This window comes from Megalobrama amblycephala, linkage group LG17 (genome assembly GCF_018812025.1).
Source record: "Megalobrama amblycephala isolate DHTTF-2021 linkage group LG17, ASM1881202v1, whole genome shotgun sequence".
Lineage (NCBI taxonomy): Eukaryota > Metazoa > Chordata > Actinopteri > Cypriniformes > Xenocyprididae > Megalobrama > Megalobrama amblycephala.
In genome coordinates, this window is record NC_063060.1 from 39,229,050 (window position 1) to 39,254,853 (window position 25,804).

Consider the following 25,804-nt stretch of genomic DNA (forward strand, 5'->3'; position numbering starts at 1 on the left):
CTGACATACAGTATGATGATCACTTAACATTAATCTGAACAACTCCTCTCCTGCAACCAAAAGATTGAATTATAATCTAATATCACAAAACTGTCACAAACTGCCATGATCAACAGCAGCATTAAACTAATCCTTCAGTGTTCTTAAACTTGCAGGATTTTTTTCTACATAAAAAATGGCTTACAATTTTCTTTACTATTTTCACAGACAATGTGCATCAGAGGAACAAGCTTATGTATTTTATAACATTATTTCCATTTTTAAAGAAACGTCTATTGCAGACACAAACATTATAAATAAACGTATACATTATTTCTAATAAATTAACAATCAAAATGTGTTTTGTATACAGTAAATCTTTCATCACAGAAAACAATTTCTGAATGAATAGTCCCAACACAAAATAAAAGTCCACTTCCTTGCCACAGGGTGGCGCTCTGCAGCCTGTTGTTAGAAAGCAGCTCAAGTTAAATATGAGTGACTCCAGGTTGAGTTTGACACTTAAAGCATTCATTCTGCTGAACAATGGCCAGGTTTACTGTAGTCTTGATGGTATTTTCACTGCTTCAGGGTAAGTAATACTTCATTGTTGCATCAGTGTCAGTATCAATAGACTGAACATGTGACAGTAACAGTTATGTTGAACAATAATTACTTTAACAGATTTTCTCTCTTCTTCTTTTACAGAGAGCACTGATGCAAATACAATAGAATCTCTCTCACCAGAAAAGCATGTTTCAGTTGGAGAAAGTGCTGTTATCTCCTGCAAATACAGCGGCATTGGGCCAAGCTTCCAGTGGTATCGCCAATATCCAAGATCCAGACCAGAGTTCCTTATTTTTCACACAGAGAATGCTGATTCAAATGAACCCACTTTACGTCTCACAGCGATACCCAAAAAAGAAATGACACAAGTGGATCTGGAGATCTCCTCTACTGAGGTGAAAGACTCTGCTGTGTATTACTGCGCCCTGGTGCCCACAGTGACAGGAAACACACCTGCTCTGTACAAAAACTTAATACATTCATCTGCATTACACAAAACTGTGAAACACCCGCATCCAATACACCACAACAAATTACTGATGCAACATGTTTAAATCTAAAGAAACACTGTCAGGTCTTTATTTTGAGAGAAAAACAGCCCATCAGAGAAGATAAAGTCTCATCCTGAGGGTGGAGCAAATTCACAAAGACTTGAATATGTGAAAGGCTGATTCAGATGGAGTGAACCTGCTTTGGTAGTTTTACAATCACTCTTCATCACAAACTAACAACTAAAAATCTATAAATTTTAGAACAGCTTTAAGAGTTTGTTTCACCCAGCAGAGGGCGTTCTTCTCATTTCTGTAGTCCTCATGTACACAATGAGCTCAAGACTCATCATGGAAGGTCAAATCTTGCCACAGGGTGGAGCTCCAGACTTAAATCACAGTGTTTCAGTGAGAAAAGACACATCTGAGTTTGTCATTTCATTCCATCATGCTGCTCTGTGCACTTGGAATATTTGCAGTACTTGCAGGTGAGATTCATTTATTTTATTCATCACCACCTCTTTTAATTTAAACATGTTAATATTACACTTATCTGATCACAATATTGAATTTAGTATGTTGTTTTTTTCAGGAGACTCTCTTGGTGATGTAATAACATCTCATGGTTCTGAAAAAGAAGCTCAAGATGGTAACAGTGTTTCTCTCTCCTGCAACTACAGTGGTGTTGTTTTCAATCTACTGTGGTATCGTCAGTATCAGAGATCCGAACCAGAACTCCTTCTCTCCATCACTGAATCTGGAGATCCAGTTAAAGCAGATCCATCAGCCCACTGGTTTTCTCCTAAAGTTGACAAACTCAAAAAGCTCTTGGAACTGAAAATCAGCCCTGCTAAAGTATCAGACTCTGCCATATACTTACTGTGCTCTGAGGCCCACAGTGACAGGAAACTCTTTTCCTCAGTACATGATCTTTCTGCATATTATTGTTTAACAAGCACATGTATTCTGTGTGTTGTTTCTGTAACTGAATCATCCATCAGTAACACAAGAATCTCAATGAAGTAGGCCTACAAACACACAACACATATTTCTATAGAGAACACACACACACACACACACACACAAGTGTGGACAGTGTCGGCACCATGAGGGTCCGTGTACGTTTTGATAGTTTGTTTTCCAATTTGAAATGAAATACGCAGAAACGAGAAAATGGTCGTTTCCCGTTTTTTTCGTTTGTTAAAAAAAACGGAAAAACGAGATTTTGACTCGATTTTCGTTTTTTTCGGGTCACGGATAGAAAACGGAAACACGACTTCAAAACTCGTTTTCCACATGTGGGCGGTCATTACACGCCCCTTTCAGCCGACTGGTCAATCAAATCTGAGCCAGTGACGTCATCTTCAGTTCGTTCAACAAAATAATAGTCCTCTGCCGCTATATCAGTAGATGTCATAAATCGGCTTTCTTCTGTGCAACCTAACGCGTATTTCACAGAAATATGTTTTCACAGATAAAAAAAAGTTTAAAAACCCTACAGTAAATTTAATTAAGTCTTTTTTTAAGCTGTCATTGTTTTTTTTATAATGTAAAATGTAAATGCCTCTACATCTGTTACCAAGCGCATGACATCCTTTGGGATACTACCACCGATCAATAGGCTATATATAGTACATAATGATAGACTATTCTCTATAGATCAGTGGCTACTGGACTCATTTTTTTTTTCTTATTTTAATGTTTTGTTTACATTTTATAGCCTACATTTAAATTCAATCATTTAGCAGACGCATTCCTTGCATGGCTATATAGTAGACTATGAAGTCATATTAGAAAATAGGCTATCCACTAGGTGGCAACACCTAATAACGGTATCACCATCGGGGGCCTTTTTAGTTTTCCTTACTTATAAATGGCCATGCAGATTTTATCTCTTAAATTAAACACTTTTATGAACACAGTGAACATTATTATACGTCACAGTTTACTTGCTATCCTCACTTTTTCTGTCTTTCCTTCGCTTTTGAATGAATTAAATGGCCCTGAACATTTTACTTTCAATTTCGATTTAACGGCAATTGGCGATTCTGCGTCAGCTGCTTTAGTGGACAACAGCAAAACAAAAACTCTTGTATATTGAACATAGAACTTTTATTATCTTTGTAATTATTTTATTATCTTTTATTATCTTTGTAATTATTATATTTTGTAAATATTCGTGGCTTAAACAGCGGGAAAATTTACTGTATGCATACATGATAAATGTCTGTGAATCATTAAAAAAATCCCAGGGGGTTAGTTTTAGCCTACATGAACAAATAGCAGAATAAACAACAGAACATGAGGATTCATCATCATCACGCACCTGCCGCGCTTCTGTGAACGGAGAAAAAAGGATTCAATTATATAAAACGAATAAATAGCCTATGCGCGAAATTTATTTCACTTAAGTAATTAACATATTACCAAAATGAAAGGGGAAAAAAATGCGACAATATGAGTGTCGGTTCATTTTTGAGACGTTCACAGAAAGGAAACCGAGACGGCAAAAAAAATTCTTTGTTTATTTTACGAGCAATGTTTTGTTTTTATTGTGAGTGTACAAAAATAATAGGCCTATTTAACCCTTCGCAGATTCGAATGGTGTTACATATATTTGACCATAAATGTCTGAGTATTTTAAGTTGTTTCCGCTTTTATAAGAAAATTCAAGTGAACGCGTCGGCGCCTAACGCGCACACACATCAGTTTTAGTAACATCACAGCCTGTTAACTGTCAAAATAACATAGCCTATTCAACCAAATATATAAAAAGTTATACTGCTCATTTTAAGTAGTCTGTAGGCTATACAATAAAAGCGTTCAAATAATAAATATAGTTTAGCCTCCAAATCGTGAATATTGAAACATTTGGATTTGTGTCAAATTAGAGAGGTAGTTATAACGCCGGTTTCTGTTTCAGTTCAGCTTTAAATTAATTCGTTTTATATATATATTATTTTTGTCATAACTAAAATAGCTATGTAGCTGTAATTTTGATCTTTAATGTTTGATCTTTACATATTCCCTCAATCTTTTAACCAAAGGGTTATTAACATTAGCCTATATATTCAGCAGGCAATGTTAGGCTATATAAAATAAATAGAGAGATGAGCTATTGTTCGTTTTTTAAAACTGCTTACACTACTTATTTATTGTGATTTATTCTATTTATTCAAAATAGAATAAAATAAAAACTAGTTGTTTTTTTTTTGTTTTGTTTTTTTTAAATCTGTGCTTTTCATCCGCTCCTCTGTGTGGGTAGCGCAGTTTCAGCATGCATATTAAACTACAAACCGCATTACAACAGTCTGTGTGCTGATTAACATTTCTGAAATAAATATTTCTGTGAAATACCCGTTAGGTTGCACAGAAGAAAGCCGATTTATGACATCTACTGATATAGCAGGAGAGACTATTATTTTGTTGAACGAACTGAAGATGACGTCACTGGCTCAGATTTGATTGACCAATCGGCTGAAAGGGGCGTGTAATGACCGCCCACATGTGGAAAACGAGTTTTGAAGTCGTGTTTCCGTATTCTATCCATGACCCGAAAAAAACGAAAATCGAGTCAAAATCTTGTTTTCCCGTTTTTTTAACAAACGAAAAAAACGGGAAACGACTGTTTTCTCGTTTCTGCGTATTTCATTTCAAATTGGAAAACAAACTATCAAAACGTACACGGACCCATGAGGCCCCCTTACTTTCTAATCTTGAAAGTATTATTTATATCCACATAATCAAGCATTTCAAACTCTTCTTCAGATTTCTTTCCAGTCATTTTTAAGCTGTTGATGCTTATTTTTCCAACAAAAATGAACCAACAACCTATGAATTTCCTTACAAGTGAAATCCTGAACAAATAAAGAAAGGCCAGGGAAAATAATCTAGATAAACCTTGGATATAGGACTCTACCTAAAGTAGACAGATCTCTACATAACCAGTTATCAAAAAGCAATTTTGTTTTCTTAACTTCCTCCACAGCAGACTTCAACCCGACAGTCAAAGCAGCATTACGTCATGAAAGTGTGGACTTGGAGGAAGACAGCAAGAGCTTAGGATTCCATTTGGGACAGAGACTATAAAGACTCCATTGCAGAAGTCAATCATATTGCCAGAAGGCGGAGCTTAATATCAAGATGTTGTCAGGTTGTCAGAATTCAAAGGCATCCAGTCTGAATGATACTGAAGACTTTCAGATTCTTCTTCAGATATCTGCTGTCATGATTATTTTCACTCTCCTCAGTTTTTTGTGGATGTTTATTGGTAAGATAAAGTTGTTTTTTATTCTTCAATCTATCAGTTACATTTTATTTACAGTATTTACTACTACTTTCTATGGTTTAGTTTCTGTTTGATTTATCTTATTAGACTTTTATTCTCCATTTACAGGCCACACAGAGGCAGATGTAATAAACTCCTCGTCAGAGGATGAAAATAAACTTGTTGGTGACACTATTACTCTGTCCTGCAGTTACAAAGACTATACGGGTACTGTGAATAGCTTACAATGCTACAGACAATATCCCAGATCCAAACCGGAGTTCCTCCTTTACATCTTCCCACATGGAGCTATGAGTGAAGGTAGACCAGAGAGATTTTCTGCTGAAGTTCATCAAGATATTAAAAAAGTGGATCTGAAGATCTCCTCTGCTGTTCAGGCAGATTCTGCCATGTACTATTGTGCCCTGGTGCCCACAGTGACAGGAAATATAACTGCATCATACAAAAACCCTCCCATGATCCCATCATCAAAGAAAGACAAAGCTCTAAACACTTACTTCATCCTGTCTCAAATGCATCATCACCACTATAGTCTGTCCTTTTGATGAAACAAGTCACAACAGATGCATTCATATAGTCAAAGGATCACATCTCCATATGACTGAAATTGTACAGAAAAATTTGAAGTGTTTTGCCAGGAGGTGGCGCTGTATGATTTAAAGTGAGACAGCAGAGACTTTTCATTTTGTGAATTTTTCCTGTAGTATAATCCTGCAATATGAGTTTTGTTGTTTCATTCAGATTAATTCTCTGTGTCAATATTGTTATTGCGCAGGTTAGATTTTGCCCTTGGGTTGATGTTATTTTGTCTGCTCAAATGTCAGACTGACATGTTTAAATTTGAGCTGATATTGTATAAAGATATTGTTGGTTTGCTTCAGATTTTAGTTTACTTTTGTTAATTTAATTGGTTGTTCCTAAAGTTACTGTAAAGAGACAGCATCAATTAATACTGTTTTTTGTTTTGTTTTGTTTTTTGGTTTTTGCTTGCAAGGTTTTTTTTAGAAAAATATGTTACTGAATGATAATAATATAGCAGATATTGTATTCTTAGGGAGGAGCTACTGTACATGATTCATGTTTTTATTACCCAGCACCTGCTATATTTGAGTTAGTTATATCTTTGGTAGAAATGCGCAGCAGTGATTTTCAGTCATTTTTGTCTCTTCGCTGGTCAGGTCTTTTCATTTTGAGAGAAAAACAGAGAGAAAAACAGCCCATCAGAGAAGATAAAGTCTCATCCTGAGGGTGGAGCAAATTCACAAAGACTTGAATGTGTGAAAGGCTGATTCAGATGGAGTGAACCTGCTTTGACAGCTTTACAATCACTCTTCATCACAAACCATCATGCTTCTCTTTTGTTGGATATCACTGTCATTATTCATGGGTAAATCATTTTTATATTATTTTTGTTTATTTTAAAAAAATTACATGGTATATTTTATATCAATTGGTAATACGTTGCTTACCTTTAGTATCAGTTTAATTAATACAGATGCATTTTGTCCATACAGGAAATTCCTTTGCTGACACAATACAGCCGTCGTCTTCTGAACAACATATTTTCAGAGGTGACAGTGTGACTCTGTCCTGTAACTACAGTGGCCGTGGATATAACCTGCTATGGTATCGGAAATATGAGGGATCAAGACCGGAGTTCCTGATACTTGTAAATGAAAATTCAGAGTCTCGTGAGGATTCTCTTCGTCTGTCAGCAAAAGATTCAAAAGACAAAAAACAAGTGAATCTCACAATCTCTTCTGCTGAGGTGTCAGACTCTGCTCTGTACTACTGCGCTCTGAGGCCCACAGTCACAGAAAGAGCAGAAACACTGTACAAAAACCTGATTCAGTCATGTGATTCTGTACTGATATTGATTTTACAGTTCAGTTTGACATCTCAATAAATAATCAAACCCCTTCTTTATGTTGTATTTCAGGTGTGTGGGAAAACTTTAAATTGATGTTTGATTTCAGTTTTGTAAAATGTGTAATTTCTATGCGCATACACACATTTTAGTTTGTCTCTTTCATAAGAAATCTTATGTTTTATAATTTTTTTACAATTTCATTTCATTAAATATTTCTACAAACTAACAACTAAACATCTATAAATTTTAGAACAGCTTTAAGAGTTTATTTTCACCCAGCAGAGGGCGTTCTTCTCATTTCTGTAGTCCTCATGTACACAATGAGCTCAAGACTCATCATGGAAGGTCAAATCTCGCCACAGGGTGGAGCTCCAGACTTAAATCACAGTGTTTTAGTGAGAAAAGACACATCTGAGTTTGTCATTTCATTCCATCATGCTGCTCTGTGCACTTGGAATATTTGCAGTATTTGCAGGTGAGATTCATTTAATTTATTCGACACCACCTCTTTTGATTTAAACATGTTAGTATTACACTTATGTGATCACAATAGTGAATTTAGTATGTTGTTTTTTTCAGGAGACTCTCTTGGTGATGTAATAACATCTCGTGATTCTGAAAAAGAAACTCAAGATGGTAACAGTGTTTCTCTCTCCTGCAGCTACAGTGGTTCTGTTTACAATCTACTGTGGTATCGTCAGTATCAGAGATCCGAACCAGAACTCCTTCTCTCCATCACTGAATCTGGAGATCCAGTTAAAGCAGATCCATCAGCCCACTGGTTTTCTCCTAAAGTTGACAAACTCAAAAAGCTCTTGAAACTGGAAATCAGCCCTGCTAAAGTATCAGACTCTGCTGTGTATTACTGTGCTCTGGTGCCCACAGTGACAGGAAACCCTTCTACACTGTACAAAAACCTGACATACAGTATGATGATCACTTAACATTAATCTGAACAACTCCTCTTTTGCAACCATTTAAAAGATTGAATTCTAATCTAATATCACAAAACTGTCACAAACTGCCATGATCAACAGCAGCATTAAACTAATCCTTCAGTGTTCTTAAACTTGCAGGATTTTTTTTTCTACATAAAAAATTATCTAAAATTTTCTTTACTATTTTGACAAACTATGTGCTTCTTACAAAGGAATAAGCTTGTATTTTATAACATTATTTCCATTGAGTGCACAAGATGTCTTTTTTAATAAATGGAAGTGCATGTTACTTTTTGAAAAAACGTCTATTGCAGACACAATAAACATGATCCATTAATAAACGTATTCTAATAAACATTACACCTAATAAATTAGCAATCAAAATGTGTGTTTTTTTCTTCAGATAGAGGAAAGACCAACACGATCACATGAGAATGCGTATCAATAGTACGAGTTTGTAATCTCGTAGAATATATACGCCAAAATGAGTTTTGGCGTGCTTATGGTACGCGGTTTTTTCGCGTGCATATATACGCACTTTATGGCGTGTATATGATACGCTCTTGGGTAGGATGGGGGTGGGGGAGTGGAGGTTTCGTACGTATAATACGCCATAAAGTGCGTATCATATGCACGCGAAAAACTGCGTACCATAAGCACGCCAAAACTCATTTTGGCGTATATATTCTACGAGATTACAAACTCGTAGGCCTACTATTGATACGCATTTTCGTGTGATCGGGCTTCATCTTTGTAGACCATCCATCCATCATAATTTTCCTTTGTTGGATTTCGTTTTTATTCATAGGTAGATGTTTTGATTTTAAAAGATGAAAAATACACTACAATGAATATGTAGTGTGTGTCTGTTACGTATGCGGCTGAATAGATGAGGCGAATACGGAAATCCACAAGATATAGGCTTTAATAATAATCCAGAAAACGAGAGACAGCTTAACATACATGTAGCAACAATCAAGAACAGACAAGGAGTGCAGGGAAAGTGTCCAACTAAAAGGGAGTGCTGACGAGGAACAGCAGGTACAGGGAATCCGGGGAGAATGGCGGGAAGACTGAAGGGGATTGAAGACAGGTGCGCGGAACAGGAGGATTCTGGGAAATGGAGTTCGGGACAGACGTGGATGTGACAGTGTCTGAAGTTAGAGCAAATGATACATGTGTTTATGATGATAAATTAGTATTCTTTTTAATGAATAAAGATGAATCTCCCCATAGAATCTCTTTCACTAGAGTGAAAATGCCTCTATTTCATATTTTTGTTTAATTTAATGCAGCAAAACAATTTCTGTAGGCCTATGAATAGTCCCAACACACAAAAAAAAAAAGTGTTGTCGTCCACTTCCTTGCCACAGGGTGGCGCTCTGCAGCCTGTTGTTAGAAAGCAGCTCAAGTTAAATATGATTGACTCAATCATATTCACATAATTCACAAAGACTTGAATGTGTGAAAGGCTGATTCAGATGAAGTGAACCTGCTTTGACAGCTTTACAATCACTCTTCATCACAAACCATCATGCTTCTCTTTTGTTGGATATCAATGTCATTATTCATGGGTAAATCATTTCTTATTCTATTCTTTTTACTAAATTAAACTTTATTTTATGTCATTGTGTGCACAAGTGCTTAGTATCAGTTTAATTAATACAGATGCATTTTGTCCATACAGGAAATTCCTTTGCTGACACAATACAGCCGTCGTCTTCTGAACAACATATTTTCAGAGGTGACAGTGTGACTCTGTCCTGTAACTACAGTGGTTTTGTATATAGCCTGCTATGGTATCGGAAATATGAGGGATCAAGACCGGAGTTCCTGATACTTGTAAATGAAAATTCAGAGTCTCGTGAGGATTCTCTTCGTCTGTCAGCAAAAGATTCAAAAGACAAAAAACAAGTGAATCTCACAATCTCTTCTGCTGAGGTGTCAGACTCTGCTCTGTACTACTGCGCTCTGAGGCCCACAGTCACAGAAAGAGCAGAAACACTGTACAAAAACCTGATTCAGGCATGTGATTCTGTACTGCTATTGATTTTACAGTTCAGTTTGACATCTCAATAAATAATCAAACCCCTTCTTAAAGTTGTATTTCAGGTGTGTGGGAAAACTTTAAATTGATGTTTGATTTCAGTTTCGTAAAATGTGTAATTTCTATGCGCATACACACATTTTAGTTTGTCTCTTTCATAAGAAATCTTATGTTTTATAATTTTTTTACAATTTTATTTCATTAAATATTTCTACAAACTAACAACTAAACATCTATAAATTTTAGAACAGCTTTAAGAGTTTATTTTCACCCAGCAGAGGGCGTTCTTCTCATTTCTGTAGTCCTCATGTACACAATGAGCTCAAGACTCATCATGGAAGGTCAAATCTCGCCACAGGGTGGAGCTCCAGACTTAAATCACAGTGTTTCAGTGAGAAAAGACACATCTGAGTTTGTCATTTCATTCCATCATGCTGCTCTGTGCACTTGGAATATTTGATGGGCTTGCAGGTGAGATTCATTTATTTTATTCATCACCACCTCTTTTGATTTAAACATGTTAGTATTACACTTATGTGATCACAATAGTGAATTTAGTATGTTGTTTTTTTCAGGAGACACTCTTGGTGATGTAATAACATCTCGTGATTCTGAAAAAGAAGCTCAAGATGGTAACAGTGTTTCTCTCTCCTGCAACTACAGTGGTTCTGTTATCAATCTACTGTGGTATTGTCAGTATCAGAGATCCAAACCAGAACTCCTTCTCTCCATCACTGAATCTGGAGATGCAGTTAAAGCAGATCCATCAGCCCACTGGTTTTCTCCTAAAGTTGATGTAACCCAGGTTACCAAAAATACATGATTGAATTAAATGAGTCAGGACATTTTTTTTCCTTTGAATTTATCATTTATTTTCATGAGTATTGGGACATCCAATTGAATTATTCTGTGTTTGTGAGAACCGACCAATGAGGATCAAGGATGTTGTGTAGCGCATTTTTTTGTTTTCCTGAATTCGCACGCGGCTGGAGCTCGCGCTCTCTCTCTCATCGGCTGATCAGAAGAGCAGACGTGATTCGGGTCTCTCCAAAGAAAGTAACAAATTTGATCAATCAAATAGAAATATGTGATTTTAATCAAAGTTATATATGACCAGAGACGATTTATACTGTGAAGAAGTGAAGTTCATGTGAAAAAAAGATTTGAGATCTATAATAGGCCTATGTGACGCAGCTACTGAGAAGAAGCCTCGTAACGCATAGTGCGTTGAAAAAAAGTCGTTTTATAAGGAAACTGGGAGTTCATTTATTTTGAGAGCTGGATGAGTGGAAAAAGTCAAGTTTTAAGAATTCTACAGACCTAAAAGAGATTGAGTGTTCAAGTTCATCGTGTTTTGGTGAGTCAAAATTCTTATGTCATGTATTAATCTGGGTAAAATATTCCTGAAATGTTCATACTAGTGAAATGTAAGGAAAAAGAGAAGGATGTATTTTAGTTTCCTTTAAATTTTGATCTGTATGATACAAGACCACATGTGGTGAACGAGTGTTGCATATTCATATGTAAATATGCGATCGCCATTTTGATGCTGTGTTAAACTGTGGTAATGGATGTAGAATCTGTATGTTGTGGGAAAAAAAAATACTAATGATGATTTTGTGACCTTGTATTCAAGGTCAGGTTTTTTTTTTTCCTTCTCTTCTGTTGTCTATTTTTCCTGGTTTGAGTGAATCTTTATCCTGTCGAGTGCACTGCTGAGTTGCTGCAACACGATCGATGCTTAACGGAGTGGAGTTTATGGATCCTGGGATTTCGTTCTAATTCCCGTGTTCATGGAGGGAGTGGGACTGGCGAGCCACACGGACCAAACAGCGAGCGTGATTTTGTGATACTAATCTTGTTGTTGCCGATTTGGACGGTAGGATTGAACTAACAGCACTTGCACCTGATTCACTGTTCTTTCAAAAGGATTCGATTACGGAGGATAGACTGAGAAATGTACGTTCAATCCATGATTCACAAAGTTGTGAATTATTTGAGAGACTGAGTTACTGAACACATTTTGAAAACTGAGGTTTAAATCTGTGAAGGGAATTAAATGTGAATTTATTATTGTTTTTTTTTTGCTTGATCAAATGTAATTGCTTTTATTTATTTATTTATTTTTCTTTCTTTTATTTCTCTGGTGTTTTATTAATTTGAAGCTAGGAATAGACACATACAAAAAAAAAAAAAGGGAGGGGGTTTCAACTTTATTTTCCTCATTTTCGATATTTAAATTTTCATTCATAAGGTGAATTCATCATTAACTGGGTTAAATTGATTAATTCAGAAAAGGAAAACTGAAAGAGACAATAGTGAAACCTAGAAGGGAACAAATGAGAAGTTAATTTCATTGATTTATAAAAATTATTATTTTTTTCATTTTTTTTTATTCTTTTGGTGATTACACTTACCTTTTGAGTCCTTTGAGCACCCTTGAGTCTTGAATCCTGTAAGGGACATAAGAGAGAACAGAGTTAAGGATACTAGAAAGAATTTAATTGGGGTTTAAAGAAATTTTCATTTTATTTGTTTGGGAAATATACATTGTATTTTATTTATTTTTTTGTGTGTGTATTTTGTTTTATTATATTATTATTATTTTTTTTCCTCCATATTACGCATTCCAATAATTTAAAATTTGAAGCTTGAAAAATACATCGAGTTAAACCTTACTTGTTGAATGAGTGGTTCATTATTGTTGTGACATCCTTATTCTCTGCAGACAAATTTAGCCTTCTGATTTAACTGGTCCATACGCAGACTTTGCGTCTACTAAATTGAGTGAGGTGTTACAAAGTTGGCGAGCCAGCCAGGAGAATTTGGAGTGTCATAAAACAATAATGACTTCTCATGTGTGTGTGAAAGCAGCGTATACAGTGTAGTTGTGAACTATGGATATTGTGAGACGTGAGAAAGTGAGTGTTCCTGATGCCGTTCTAGTGAGCGGTATAACGTTATCTGAATCCGATCAAGAGCTTGAGTCATGGCTGATGCGTTATGGTAGTATAAAGCGAACCTTGCTCATTGATAGTCCGGCCTCAGAATTTCATAGGCAAGCTATCATAGAGTTCCAATGTAGCTCTGCTATGGATGTGCTGCGACTCTTGTTGCCGTTACGAATCGTAAGCACTTCTAATGCAGACACCTGCTTTAATGTACGTGCCTTGAGCAGTGTTTACTCGCAGACGACTGGGTGTGATGTCACTAGAGATTATCTAGAGGAACTGCAAGAAATTGCTAGAATTAGCGGAAAACCCCTTCAAGATGTGATTCAAGAAGAGCTAAAGAAGCTTAATGCTGCTAGCTCTCTCGTTGAACCGTCACCCACGTCAAGTGATGCCACTGATTGTCCAATTGTGGCCGATTCTCAAACCCGTCGGTTATCAGCTCAGTCTCAAAGAGTAGTCGAAGAGATAACTGCTCCTCAATTGTCAGATAGAGCATCTTTGTCAAGTAGCCAACAAAGCAAATATCAAAACCTGACCAAGACCGATGATGAAAATGCGGTGCCCACATGTACTGCTCTGCCTATGAATGTAATAAGCCCCCCTAGCGTACAACGCGTAGTAGTCGAACATATTGTGCGAGCTACTGATGCTGTATCAACTCAGTACATCCCTGTGCGCTTGAGGTCGTTTTCGGGGAAAGTTCCAAGACCAGCAAATGAACCTGACTTTGATACCTGGAGGGCGAGCGTTGATTTCTTGCTTGATGACCCATCCATTTCTGACTTGTCTCGCACCAGGAAAATACTGGATAGTCTTTTGCCGCCAGCGGCTGATGTTGTAAAGCATATCGGTCCTCAAGCATCTCCGTTGGTATATTTAGAGCTGTTAGAGTCTGTCTATGGGTCAGTTGACGATGGCGACGAGTTATTGGCAAGATTTATGACTCTGCTGCAAAACCAGGGGGAGAAACCCTCTAGCTACCTGCATCGGCTGCAAGTCATGCTGAGTGCGGCGGTGCGGAGGGGAGGCATTCCAGAAGCCGAACGTGACCGAAGCTTATTAAAGCAGTTTTGTAGAGGGTGTTGGGATAACCGGTTGCTTGCAAATTTGCGCCTTGAAGAAAGAAAGACCAACCCTCCTTCATTTGCTGAGTTAGTAGTGTCGGTTAGGGCTGAAGAGGACAAGCTAGCTTCCAAAGAGGAGCGCATGCGAAGTCATTTAGGAATGAACAAACCCAGTTTACACCCTTTTAAGTCAAAGGCCATCACACATCAGCTTTCTACTCATGTTGCTGAGGTAGGGGGTGAAACAACTGTTGAGACAGATCCGAAAAGAACGATGTCGAGTAGTCACCTGCAGATAGCTTCTCAGAAAATGTCAGGTTCTAAGAAGGGGCAGGTTGATTGCCAGGAATCTGTGGAGTTTTTGAAATTAAGAGCAGAAGTAAATGAGTTGAGAGCACAAGTCCAGGCTATGGAGTCAGTTGTGCCAAAGAAAACATTGTACACTGACTCAAGTTTTTCAGAACTTGCAGAGCTAAGAAAGCAAGTAGCTGAGTTAAAAACTCAAGTGGTCACATTGGAAGCACAGAAAAATCAAACTCAAAAACCGCTAGGTTCCCATAGAAATTTTGAAAAGGCGTGGCCTAGACAGTTTGAGTCGAATGAGGTTAAGCAGTCTCAGATGAGTGGGACAGGCATGCCCCGACCTCGTCCTGGGTACTGTTTTCGCTGCGGCGAAGACGGACACATTGTCACCCACTGTGAAAATGACCCAGACCCTTCCAAAGTGGCTAGAAAACGCTGTTTGCTGAGGGAGAAACAAGCCCAATGGGACTTGCAGAACCAGATGAAATCACAGCAGGTAAACTTCAGGCCGTCTCTGCAGTAGGGCATGCAGAGAACGGGACTGAGTTTCATTGCCCTAAAAAGAGCAGAAATGTTTTTGACACTGGTTCAAGTGGTAGAATGTCAGGAAGGTTGCCAAAAGGGTTAATTGGGACAAAGTGTACTGCCCGGTTGTGCATTGATGGAATACAGGTGAATTGTTTATTGGACACTGGGTCCCAAGTGACCACGATTCCGTCTTCTTTCCACAAAGCACATTTAGCAGATCATCCAGTGAAGTCTTTAGATGCCTTGTTGGAGGTAGAAGGGGCCAATGGGCAATCTGTACCCTATTTGGGGTATGTGGAAGTAACGTTAACTTTTCCTAAAGAATTCTTGGGGTCAGAAGCGGAAATTGATACTCTAGCCTTAGTGGTTCCTGACTTGGTGGGAGTGCAACAGATTCTAGTTGGGACAAACTCCTTGGATGCCTTGTACGATACCCATGCTCAAGGAGATCTTGAGCTCAACCCAGCTTTCAATGGGTACCGAGCTGTGCTTAAGATTTTGAGTGCCAGGCATAAGCAGAGAAGTGCAGAGACTTTGGGGTGTGTAACCTTGGGTGGAGATGATGTTGAAACAGTGCCTGCGGGTGGTATTGCAGTGTTTGATGGTTATGTTTATCTGAATGGCTGCTTCCCAGAGAACTTAGCAGTCATTGGGCCTTCTGAATTGTCTAACTTACCAGGTGGTTTAGTCATTGCCAATGGTTTGCACACTTTGCCCAGCAAACGTTCTTTTCATGTGCCTGTGTTGGTTAGAAATGAAACCCATGCCGACGTTGTGATTCCTCCAAAGACGGTGTTAGCTGAAATGTATTCTGTTCAGCAAGTGATTGAGCCTTCCCAGGGAAGCGACTCCTCACAAGCCCAAGAGAAATCACCTGAAACGCATATACACATTGATTTTGGTGACTCTCCTTTGCCGACAGAATGGAAGAGTCGTATCTCTGCTTTACTGAATGCAATGCCTGAAGTTTTCGCCTTGCATGATATGGATTATGGCCATACCGACAAGGTGAAACATCGCATTAGGCTTAGCGATGAGACCCCGTTCAAACATAGACCCAGACCGATTCATCCCCAAGATATCAGTGCAGTTAGGAAACACTTGCAGGAGTTGTTGGACGCAGGAGTGATTAGGGAGTCGGAATCTCCTTTTGCTTCTCCCATTGTTGTGGTGAGAAAAAAAGATAATTCTGTTCGGCTTTGTATCGATTTCAGGAAGCTGAACGCGCAGACCATTAAGGACGCCTATGCCCTTCCAAATCTTGAAGAGGCATTTTCTGTGCTTACGGGCTCCAAATGGTTCTCCGTTCTCGACCTGAAATCAGGATACTATCAGATTGAAATGGATGAGCAGGATAAGGAAAAGACGGCCTTTGTGTGTCCCATGGGTTTCTGGGAATTTAATCGGATGCCGCAGGGGATTACCAATGCCCCAAGTACTTTTCAGCGGCTCATGGAGCGTTGCATGGGGAGCCTGAACCGGAGTGAGGTTCTGGTCTTCATCGACGATCTAATTGTGTTCTCCGAAACCCTTGAGGAGCACGAGCGCCGTCTACTGCAGGTCCTTAACCGGTTGAAAGAGTATGGCTTAAAACTTTCTCCCGACAAGTGTAAATTCTTTCAGACGTCTGTGCGGTATCTGGGGCATGTCGTGTCTCAACAGGGTGTGAGTACTGACCCAAGCAAAATAGAAGCTGTAAAAACCTGGCCGAGACCACAAAATCTTAAAGAGTTGAAATCCTTTTTAGGATTCGCAGGGTATTACCGGAGATTTGTACAGGATTTTTCCAAAATTGTTAGACCTTTGAACGATCTCACAGCAGGGTATCCCCTTGTTAGGAAGAGAACTAGGTGCAAGGAAGTAAATCGGCCCTACTTCAACCCAAAAGAGCCATTTATGGATAGATGGACTGCAGAATGCCAAAGAGCATTTGAAACCATTGTCGACAAACTGACAACTGCTCCAATTCTGGGCTATGCTGATCCTAAACTGCCTTACTTGTTGCATACCGATGCCAGCACTACCGGGCTCGGTGCTGCTTTGTATCAAGAGCAGGAGGGACAGTTAAGGGTCATTGCATATGCCAGTCGGGGTTTGACTCGCAGTGAGGCTAAGTATCCAGCTCATAAGCTGGAGTTTTTAGCACTTAAGTGGGCGGTTACCGTTAAGTTTAGTGACTATTTGTATGGGAGTGAATTCACAGTAGTAACAGATAGTAATCCCTTAACATATGTCCTAACTTCAGCGAAACTCGATGCCACAAGCTACCGGTGGTTGTCCAGTCTGTCCACTTTCAATTTTAAAATCCAGTATCGAGCGGGTACCCAGAATCAGGATGCAGACGGATTGTCCCGACGTCCAAATGATCAGCTTAGGGATGATTTGGAGACCCAGAAAGAACTAGAGCGCATAAAGCAGTTCACGTTAAACCATTTGGGAGAGGCCGAACAGCAGGTTATGTTTCCTGAGGTCGTGAAAGCAATATGTGAGCGAAGCCAGATTTGCCAACCTTCTTCTGTAGCCTTGGTTGAGTCCTTAGTCGTGACTGCAGATGCATTACCCCAAGCATTTATGGATGAGTGTGACCATGGCCTACCTGCCATTCCGAGATTGTCTGAGGATGATTTGATGCATAGACAGAGGGAAGACACTGAAATAAGGGAGATCATTGAATGTCTAGAATCTCACAAAAGACCACCTAGTGGGAAAGGGAAGTCACTGGACATGGGTTTGTGGCTTAAGGAATGGAATAAGTTTGAAATGAGAAATGGGTTGTTGTATCGGAAGCGTCTGGATCAAGGAAAAGTACACAGACAGCTAGCGTTGCCTAAAAATCTCAGAGAGATGGTACTTACCTGTTTGCACAATGATATGGGCCACCTAGGTGTGGAGAGGACCCTTGATCTTCTTCGTTCCCGGTTTTATTGGCCACGAATGGCCAGTGCTGTGGAAAGAAAGATAAGAACTTGCGAGCGTTGTGTTAGAAGAAAGTCCCCTGTGCAGAAGGCTGCTCCATTGGTAAACATACAGACCAGCAGGCCATTAGAGTTGGTATGTATGGACTTCCTATCAGTAGAACCCGACAGCAGCAACACGAAAGACATTTTGGTCATCACTGACCACTTTACGAAGTACGCTATCGCTATTCCCACTCGAAATCAAAAAGCTCAGACAGTTGCTAAGTGCCTCTGGGACCATTTTTTAGTGCATTATGGTTTCCCAGAGAAGCTACACAGCGATCAAGGGCCAGATTTTGAGTCCCATACAATCCGGGAATTGTGTAAAATTGCTGGCATTCGTAAAGTAAGAACAACGCCATACCACCCTAGGGGAAACCCAGTAGAGCGGTTTAATAGAACTCTGTTGCAGATGCTAGGTACCCTAGAAAACAAACAGAAAGCTCATTGGAAAGAGTATGTCAAACCGCTGGTGCACGCGTACAATTGCACCAGAAACGACGTTACGGGCTACTCACCTTATGAGCTCATGTTTGGAAGGAAACCTCGGTTGCCGCTGGACATTGCTTTTGGCATCCTGAACGATGAACCTTGTCAATCCCACTCAAAGTATGTAACCTCTCTAAAGAGTAGGCTAGAGGAGAGCTACAAGTTGGCCTTAGGAAATAGCATGAAAGTAGCAGAACGGAATAAAAAGAGGTTTGACAGAAATGTAGCGGTTTCCAGTTTGGAAGTGGGTGATAGGGTTTTAGTTAGGAATGTCAGGTTGAGAGGCAAACAGAAACTGGCAGACAAATGGGAATCAGATGTGTACATTGTGTTAAAGAAAGCACAAGATGTTCCTGTGTATACTGTTTGTCCTGAAGGGAAAGAGGGTCCTGTCCGTACTCTGCACCGAGACCTGCTCTTACCTTGTGGGTTCTTACCTGGTGTGGAAGCGGACGAGGCCATCTTACCCAGGGTGCGTCGAAGATGTCGAGCAAGGCCTCAGTTGGGTATGGAAAATGCTGATGAAGCAGGAAATTCAAACGATGATGAAAATTCTGAGAGTGAGTCTCCTTACTGTTTTGTACCCAGAGAATCAGTAGAAGTGGTTACTCGTTACATCCCACCTGAGAGTTCTCCTCATTATTTGGGTAGTCTCCCAATCCCAGACTCAGTAGAGGTTGAAGTAGCAGGTACCAGCCAGACAAATGTTGATTCCCTGAAAGAAAAACAGCTTGAGGTTAGTGAGGTAAACAAACAAGTGTGCGAAGTGAATAAAAACTTACCTGTGAGTGATGGAGTGGAACCCAAGAATGTGGAAGGTGATCCGGGAGAGTGTAGAGCAGATGACACTGCCATAGTGTCTGAGAAGGAGGATTGTAATAACTGTGAGTTAGTGAATGAGTCTTCTCAATCACTAGAGGATGTAGAGCAGAATCCAGTTGAAGAACTGAGGGTTGTTCAGGATGAGGAAAATTATCCTATACCTGAGATGGTTACTGAAGAAGATTTTTCAAGTGAAGGGATGCCAGAGGAAGAAAACTCACAGTCTGAGAGTGTTAGACGTTCCACAAGGCAAATCAGACCCCCAAAGAAATTTCACTATCCTAATTTAGGGAATCCTTTAATTTCAGTGGTTCAGTCCTTATTGCAAGGATTAAGTACTGCTTTTGCTCAGTCCGAAGAGAATTCAGAATTGTTCTGGAATAAATGTGTCATGGTACCGGGTGACCCCTTGTCAGTACTGACAACACAGCCATATGCATGCTCGAGGACGTGCATAAGATCAAAGGGGGAGGGTGTAACCCAGGTTACCAAAAATACATGATTGAATTAAATGAGTCAGGACATTTTTTTTCTTTTGAATTTATCATTTATTTTCATGAGTATTGGGACATCCAATTGAATTATTCTGTGTTTGTGAGAACCGACCAATGAGGATCAAGGATGTTGTGTAGCGCATTTTTTTGTTTTCCTGAATTCGCACGCGGCTGGAGCTCGCGCTCTCTCTCTCATCGGCTGATCAGAAGAGCAGACGTGATTCGGGTCTCTCCAAAGAAAGTAACAAATTTGATCAATCAAATAGAAATATGTGATTTTAATCAAAGTTATATATGACCAGAGACGATTTATACTGTGAAGAAGTGAAGTTCATGTGAAAAAAAGATTTGAGATCTATAATAGGCCTATGTGACGCAGCTACTGAGAAGAAGCCTCGTAACGCATAGTGCGTTGAAAAAAAGTCGTTTTATAAGGAAACTGGGAGTTCATTTATTTTTGAGAGCTGGATGAGTGGAAAAAGTCAAGTTTTAAGAATTCTACAGACCTAAAAGAGATTGAGTGTTCAAGTTCATCGTGTTTTGGTGAGTCAAAATTCTTATGTCATGTATTAATCTGGGTAAAATATTCCTGAAATGTTCATACTAGTGAAATGTAAGGAAAAAGAGAAGGATGTATTTTAGTTTCCTTTAAATTTTGATCTGTATGATACAAGACCACATGTGGTGAACGAGTGTTGCATATTCATATGTAAATATGCGATCGCCATTTTGATGCTGTGTTAAACTGTGGTAATGGATGTAGAATCTGTATGTTGTGGGAAAAAAAAATACTAATGATGATTTTGTGACCTTGTATTCAAGGTCAGGTTTTTTTTTTTTCCTTCTCTTCTGTTGTCTATTTTTCCTGGTTTGAGTGAATCTTTATCCTGTCGAGTGCACTGCTGAGTTGCTGCAACACGATCGATGCTTAACGGAGTGGAGTTTATGGATCCTGGGATTTCGTTCTAATTCCGTGTTCATGGAGGGAGTGGGACTGGCGAGCCACACGGACCAAACAGCGAGCGTGATTTTGTGATACTAATCTTGTTGTTGCCGATTTGGACGGTAGGATTGAACTAACAGCACTTGCACCTGATTCACTGTTCTTTCAAAAGGATTCGATTACGGAGGATAGACTGAGAAATGTACGTTCAATCCATGATTCACAAAGTTGTGAATTATTTGAGAGACTGAGTTACTGAACACATTTTGAAAACTGAGGTTTAAATCTGTGAAGGGAATTAAATGTGAATTTATTATTGTTTTTTTTTGCTTGATCAAATGTAATTGCTTTTATTTATTTATTTATTTTTCTTTCTTTTATTTCTCTGGTGTTTTATTAATTTGAAGCTAGGAATAGACACATACAAAAAAAAAAAAAAGGGAGGGGGTTTCAACTTTATTTTCCTCATTTTCGATATTTAAATTTTCATTCATAAGGTGAATTCATCATTAACTGGGTTAAATTGATTAATTCAGAAAAGGAAAACTGAAAGAGACAATAGTGAAACCTAGAAGGGAACAAATGAGAAGTTAATTTCATTGATTTATAAAAATTATTATTTTTTTCATTTTTTTTTATTCTTTTGGTGATTACACTTACCTTTTGAGTCCTTTGAGCACCATTGAGTCTTGAATCCTGTAAGGGACATAAGAGAGAACAGAGTTAAGGATACTAGAAAGAATTTAATTGGGGTTTAAAGAAATTTTCATTTTATTTGTTTGGGAAATATACATTGTATTTTATTTATTTTTTTGTGTGTGTATTTTGTTTTATTATATTATTATTATTTTTTTTCCTCCATATTACGCATTCCAATAATTTAAAATTTGAAGCTTGAAAAATACATCGAGTTAAACCTTACTTGTTGAATGAGTGGTTCATTATTGTTGTGACATCCTTATTCTCTGCAGACAAATTTAGCCTTCTGATTTAACTGGTCCATACGCAGACTTTGCGTCTACTAAATTGAGTGAGGTGTTACATTGACAAACTCAGAAAGCTCTTGGAACTGAAAATCAGCCCTGCTAAAGTATCAGACTCTGCTGTGTATTACTGTGCTCTGCAGCCCACAGTGACAGGAAACTCTTTTCCTCAGTACATAATCATTCTGCATATTAGCCATGATTTTCATTGATGCTTAACAAGCACATGTATTTTGTGTGTTTTTTCTGTGACTGAATCATCCATCAGTAACGCAAGAATCTCAAAGAATTCAAGTAGGCCTACAAACACAATACATATTTCTATAGAGAACACACACACACACACACACACACACACACACACACACACACAAGTGCGGACAGTGTTGGCACCATGAGGCCCCCTTACTTTCTAATCTTGAAAGTATTATTTATATCCACATAATCAAGCATTTCAAACTCTTCTTCAGATTTCTTTCCAGTCATTTTTAAGCTGTTGATGTTTATTTTTCCAACAAAAATGAACCAACAACCTATGAATTTCCTTACAAGTGAAATCCTGAACAAATAAAGAAAGGCCAGGGAAAATAATCTAGATAAACCTAGGATATAGGACTCTACCTAAAGTAGACAGATCTCTACATAACCAGTTATCAAAAAGCAATTTTGTTTTCTTAACTTCCTCCACAGCAGACTTCAACCCGACAGTCAAAGCAGCATTACGTCATGAAAGTGTGGACTTGGAGGAAGACAGCAAGAGCTTAGGATTCCATTTGGGACAGAGACTATAAAGACTCCATTGCAGAAGTCAATCATATTGCCAGAAGGCGGAGCTTAATATCAAGATGTAGAAGCATTTCAATCTGAAGGAGGTTGTCAGAATTCAAAGGCATCCAGTCTGAATGATACTGAAGACTTTCAGATTCTTCTTCAGATATCTGCTGTCATGATTATTTTCACTCTCCTCAGTTTTTTGTGGACATTTATTGGTAAGATAAAGTTGTTTTTTCTCTCCAATCTACCAGTTACTTTTTATTTATTTACTACTACTTTCTACAATTTAATTAATGCTTGATTTACCTAATTCAACATTTATTCTCCATTTACAGGCCACACAGAGGCAGATGTAATAAAATCCTCGTCAAGGGATGAAAATAAACTTGTTGGTGACACTGTTACTCTGTCCTGCAGTTACAAAGACTATACGGGTAATGTAAATAATTTACAATGGTACAGACAATATCCCAGATCCAAACCGGAGTACCTCCTTTACATTTTCCCACATGGAACTATGAGTGAAGATAGACCAGAGAGATTTTCTGCTGAAGTTCATCAAGGTATTAAACGAAGTGGATTTGAAGATCTCCTCTGCTGTTCAGGCAGATTCTGCCATGTACTATTGTGCCCTGGTGCCCACAGTGACAGGAAATATAACTGCATCATACAAAAACCCTCCCATGACATCATCAAAGAAAGACAAAGCTCTAAACACTTACTTCATCCTGTCTCAAATGCATCATCACCACTATAGTCTGTCCTTTTGCTGAAACAAGTCACAACAGATGCATTCATATAGTCAAAGGTTCACATCTCCATATGACTGAAACTGTACAGAAAACTTTGAATTGTTTTGCCAGAAGGTGGCGCTGTATGATTTAAAGTGAGACAGAAGAGACTTTTTTTGTCTTTTCATTTTGTGAGTTTTTCCAATAGTATAATTCTGCAATATAAGAGTTTTATCTTACATGTAGATTAATTCTCTGTCATTTTTGTTTTTGCAAAGATTTTGCCCTTAGGTATTGTATTGATGATAATTTGTCTGCTCAAAGGTCAGAGACTGACATTTTAGTTTACTTTTTTTTAGTTTAATTGGATTTTCCCAAAGTTACTAAAGACAAAGACAGCATCCATCAACACTGCAATTTCTTTTGCTTGCAAGATGTATTTTTCTTTTTGATAAATTTATTAATAATAACATTCCAGATATTGTTAAATTATACACAGATTAGGCATAACATTATAACCGCTGACAGGTGAAGTGAATAACACTGATTATCTTTTCATCACGGCACCTGTTAGTGATTGGGATATATTAGGCAGCAAGTGAACATGTCAGAGTGTTAGAAGCATGTAAGGATTTGAGCGAGTTTGACAAAAATTGTGATGGCTGCAGCTCTTGTGGGGTGTTCCCGGTACATCACGTGGATGGCCGGGTGCGTGTGCGTCGCTTACCTGGGGAACACATTGCACCAGGATGCACTATGGGAAGAAGGCAAGCCGGCAGAGGCAGTGTGATGCTTTGGGCCGTGCCTTGACGGGTCAGGGCTGTTTTAGCAGCAAAAGGGGGAGCAACACAACATTAGGAAGGTGGTCATAATATTATGCCTGATCGGTGTATGTTCCAATATACTAGTCTGTCCGACATCTTGTCATCATGTATTTTAATAATATTTTAGCATATGCTAATTTAGACTCATTCTTAACTGTCTGAGATGGCTGAAATAAGATCATTCTATCACTCACTTCAGCAATCATAATTCACTCTTCTTATCCATTTTTTGCCAAGGGGAGGAGCTATATTATTCACATTTATTCACAATTGTTATACCTTAAGGAGAAATGTGCAGCGGTGATCTTCATTGTCAGTTTTGTCTCTTCACTGGTCAGATGTTGTCTCTGTTCTTAATTGTTATTTCTCTGCTCAAAGGTCAGTTTTTCATACCTTTTTGACGTTTGGATTATAAATATTCAGTCTGAAAAACACATGCATCTTAAAAGGAATAATCCAGCATCTTTGTTTTTTTCACACAGAGAACGCTGAAGCAAATACAATAAACCCACTGATCCCAGAGAAGCACGTCACAGCAGGAGACAATGTTACCCTGTCCTGCGATTACAGTGGTCGTGTGAACACCTTGCAGTGGTATCGACAAAATCCAGGATCTCAATTAGAGTTTCTTATTTTTGTTACTGAGCTCAGAGGCCGGTCAGAGCCTGCACTTCGGCTTTCATCTGTGGCTGATGAACGCAGTAAACGCATGAATCTGAGCATCTTTCAGACAGAAATGGAAGATTCTGCTTTGTACTACTGTGCATTGGTGCCCACGGTGACAAGAAACACTGCAACACTGTACAAAAACCTGACATCATTAGCACCAATAGATCAGACATTATATTTCAACTTTTTTGCAACAAATGTGATGTTTTTTCCGCAAGAGCTTACGATTCCATTTGGGACAGAGACTATAAAGACTCCATTGCAGAAGTCAATCATATTGCCAGAAGGCCAAAGTGGAGCTTAATATCAAGATGTAGAAGCATTTCAATCTGAAGGAGGTTGTCAGAATTCAAAGGCATCCAGTCTGAATGATACTGAAGACTTTCAGATCTTCTTCAGATATCTGCTGTCATGATTATTTTCACTCTCCTCAGTTTTTTGTGGACATTTATTGGTAAGATAAAGTTGTTTTTTCTCTCCAATCTACCAGTTACTTTTTATTTATTTACTACTACTTTCTACAATTTAATTAATGCTTGATTTACCTAATTCAACATTTATTCTCCATTTACAGGCCACACAGAGGCAGATGTAATAAATCCTCGTCAAGGGATGAAAATAAACTTGTTGGTGACACTGTTACTCTGTCCTGCAGTTACAAAGACTATACGGGTACTGTAAATAATTTACAATGGTACAGACAATATCCCAGATCCAAACCGGAGTACCTCCTTTACATTTTCCCACGTGGAGCTATGAGTGAAGATAGACCAGAGAGATTTTCTGCTGAAGTTCATCAAGGTATTAAACAAGTGGATCTGAAGATCTCCTCTGCTGTTCAGGCAGATTCTGCCATGTACTATTGTGCCCTGGTGCCCACAGTGACAGGAAATATAACTGCATCATACAAAAACCTCCCATGACATCATCAAAGAAAGACAAAGCTCTAAACACTTACTTCATCCTGTCTCAAATGCATCATCACCACTATAGTCTGTCCTTTTGATGAAACAAGTCACAACAGATGCATTCATATAGTCAAAGCTTCACATCTCCATATGACTGAAACTGTACAGAAAACTTTGAATTGTT

The 25,804-nt window shown here is 38.5% G+C and overlaps 3 long non-coding RNA genes, 1 pseudogene and 4 gene segments (V, D, J or C); 7 read left to right on the forward strand and 1 right to left on the reverse strand.

Annotated features, from left to right (window-relative positions):
• Positions 1 to 180: 180 nt before the first annotated feature.
• Positions 181 to 1,133, forward strand: LOC125249947. The segment is given in 2 exon segments: positions 181 to 571; positions 688 to 1,133. Coding segments are annotated over 2 exon segments (459 nt in total).
• Positions 1,134 to 1,137: 4 nt separating this feature from the next.
• On the forward strand, positions 1,138 to 5,123 carry LOC125251917. The segment is given in 3 exon segments: positions 1,138 to 1,522; positions 1,627 to 1,932; positions 5,023 to 5,123. Coding segments are annotated over 3 exon segments (447 nt in total).
• LOC125251466 lies at positions 4,875 to 5,874 on the forward strand. The segment is given in 2 exon segments: positions 4,875 to 5,304; positions 5,431 to 5,874. Coding segments are annotated over 2 exon segments (564 nt in total).
• A 367-nt stretch (positions 5,875 to 6,241) lies between these two features.
• LOC125251458 lies at positions 6,242 to 7,042 on the forward strand. The gene is made up of 2 exons (XR_007181006.1): positions 6,242 to 6,709; positions 6,837 to 7,042. It is a non-coding gene; the product is annotated as an uncharacterized LOC125251458 (long non-coding RNA).
• A 2,540-nt stretch (positions 7,043 to 9,582) lies between these two features.
• Positions 9,583 to 10,023, forward strand: LOC125251635. Its single transcript, XR_007181051.1, has 2 exons — positions 9,583 to 9,704; positions 9,818 to 10,023. It is a non-coding gene; the product is annotated as an uncharacterized LOC125251635 (long non-coding RNA).
• An 11,149-nt stretch (positions 10,024 to 21,172) lies between these two features.
• Positions 21,173 to 21,766, reverse strand: LOC125251697. Its single transcript, XR_007181067.1, has 3 exons — positions 21,654 to 21,766; positions 21,392 to 21,427; positions 21,173 to 21,299 (listed from the first exon to the last, which is right to left on the reverse strand). It is a non-coding gene; the product is annotated as an uncharacterized LOC125251697 (long non-coding RNA).
• A 514-nt stretch (positions 21,767 to 22,280) lies between these two features.
• LOC125251461 lies at positions 22,281 to 23,476 on the forward strand (annotated as a pseudogene).
• An 812-nt stretch (positions 23,477 to 24,288) lies between these two features.
• On the forward strand, positions 24,289 to 25,016 carry LOC125251918. The segment is given in 2 exon segments: positions 24,289 to 24,421; positions 24,526 to 25,016. Coding segments are annotated over 2 exon segments (579 nt in total).
• The last annotated feature ends 788 nt before the right edge of the window (positions 25,017 to 25,804 follow it).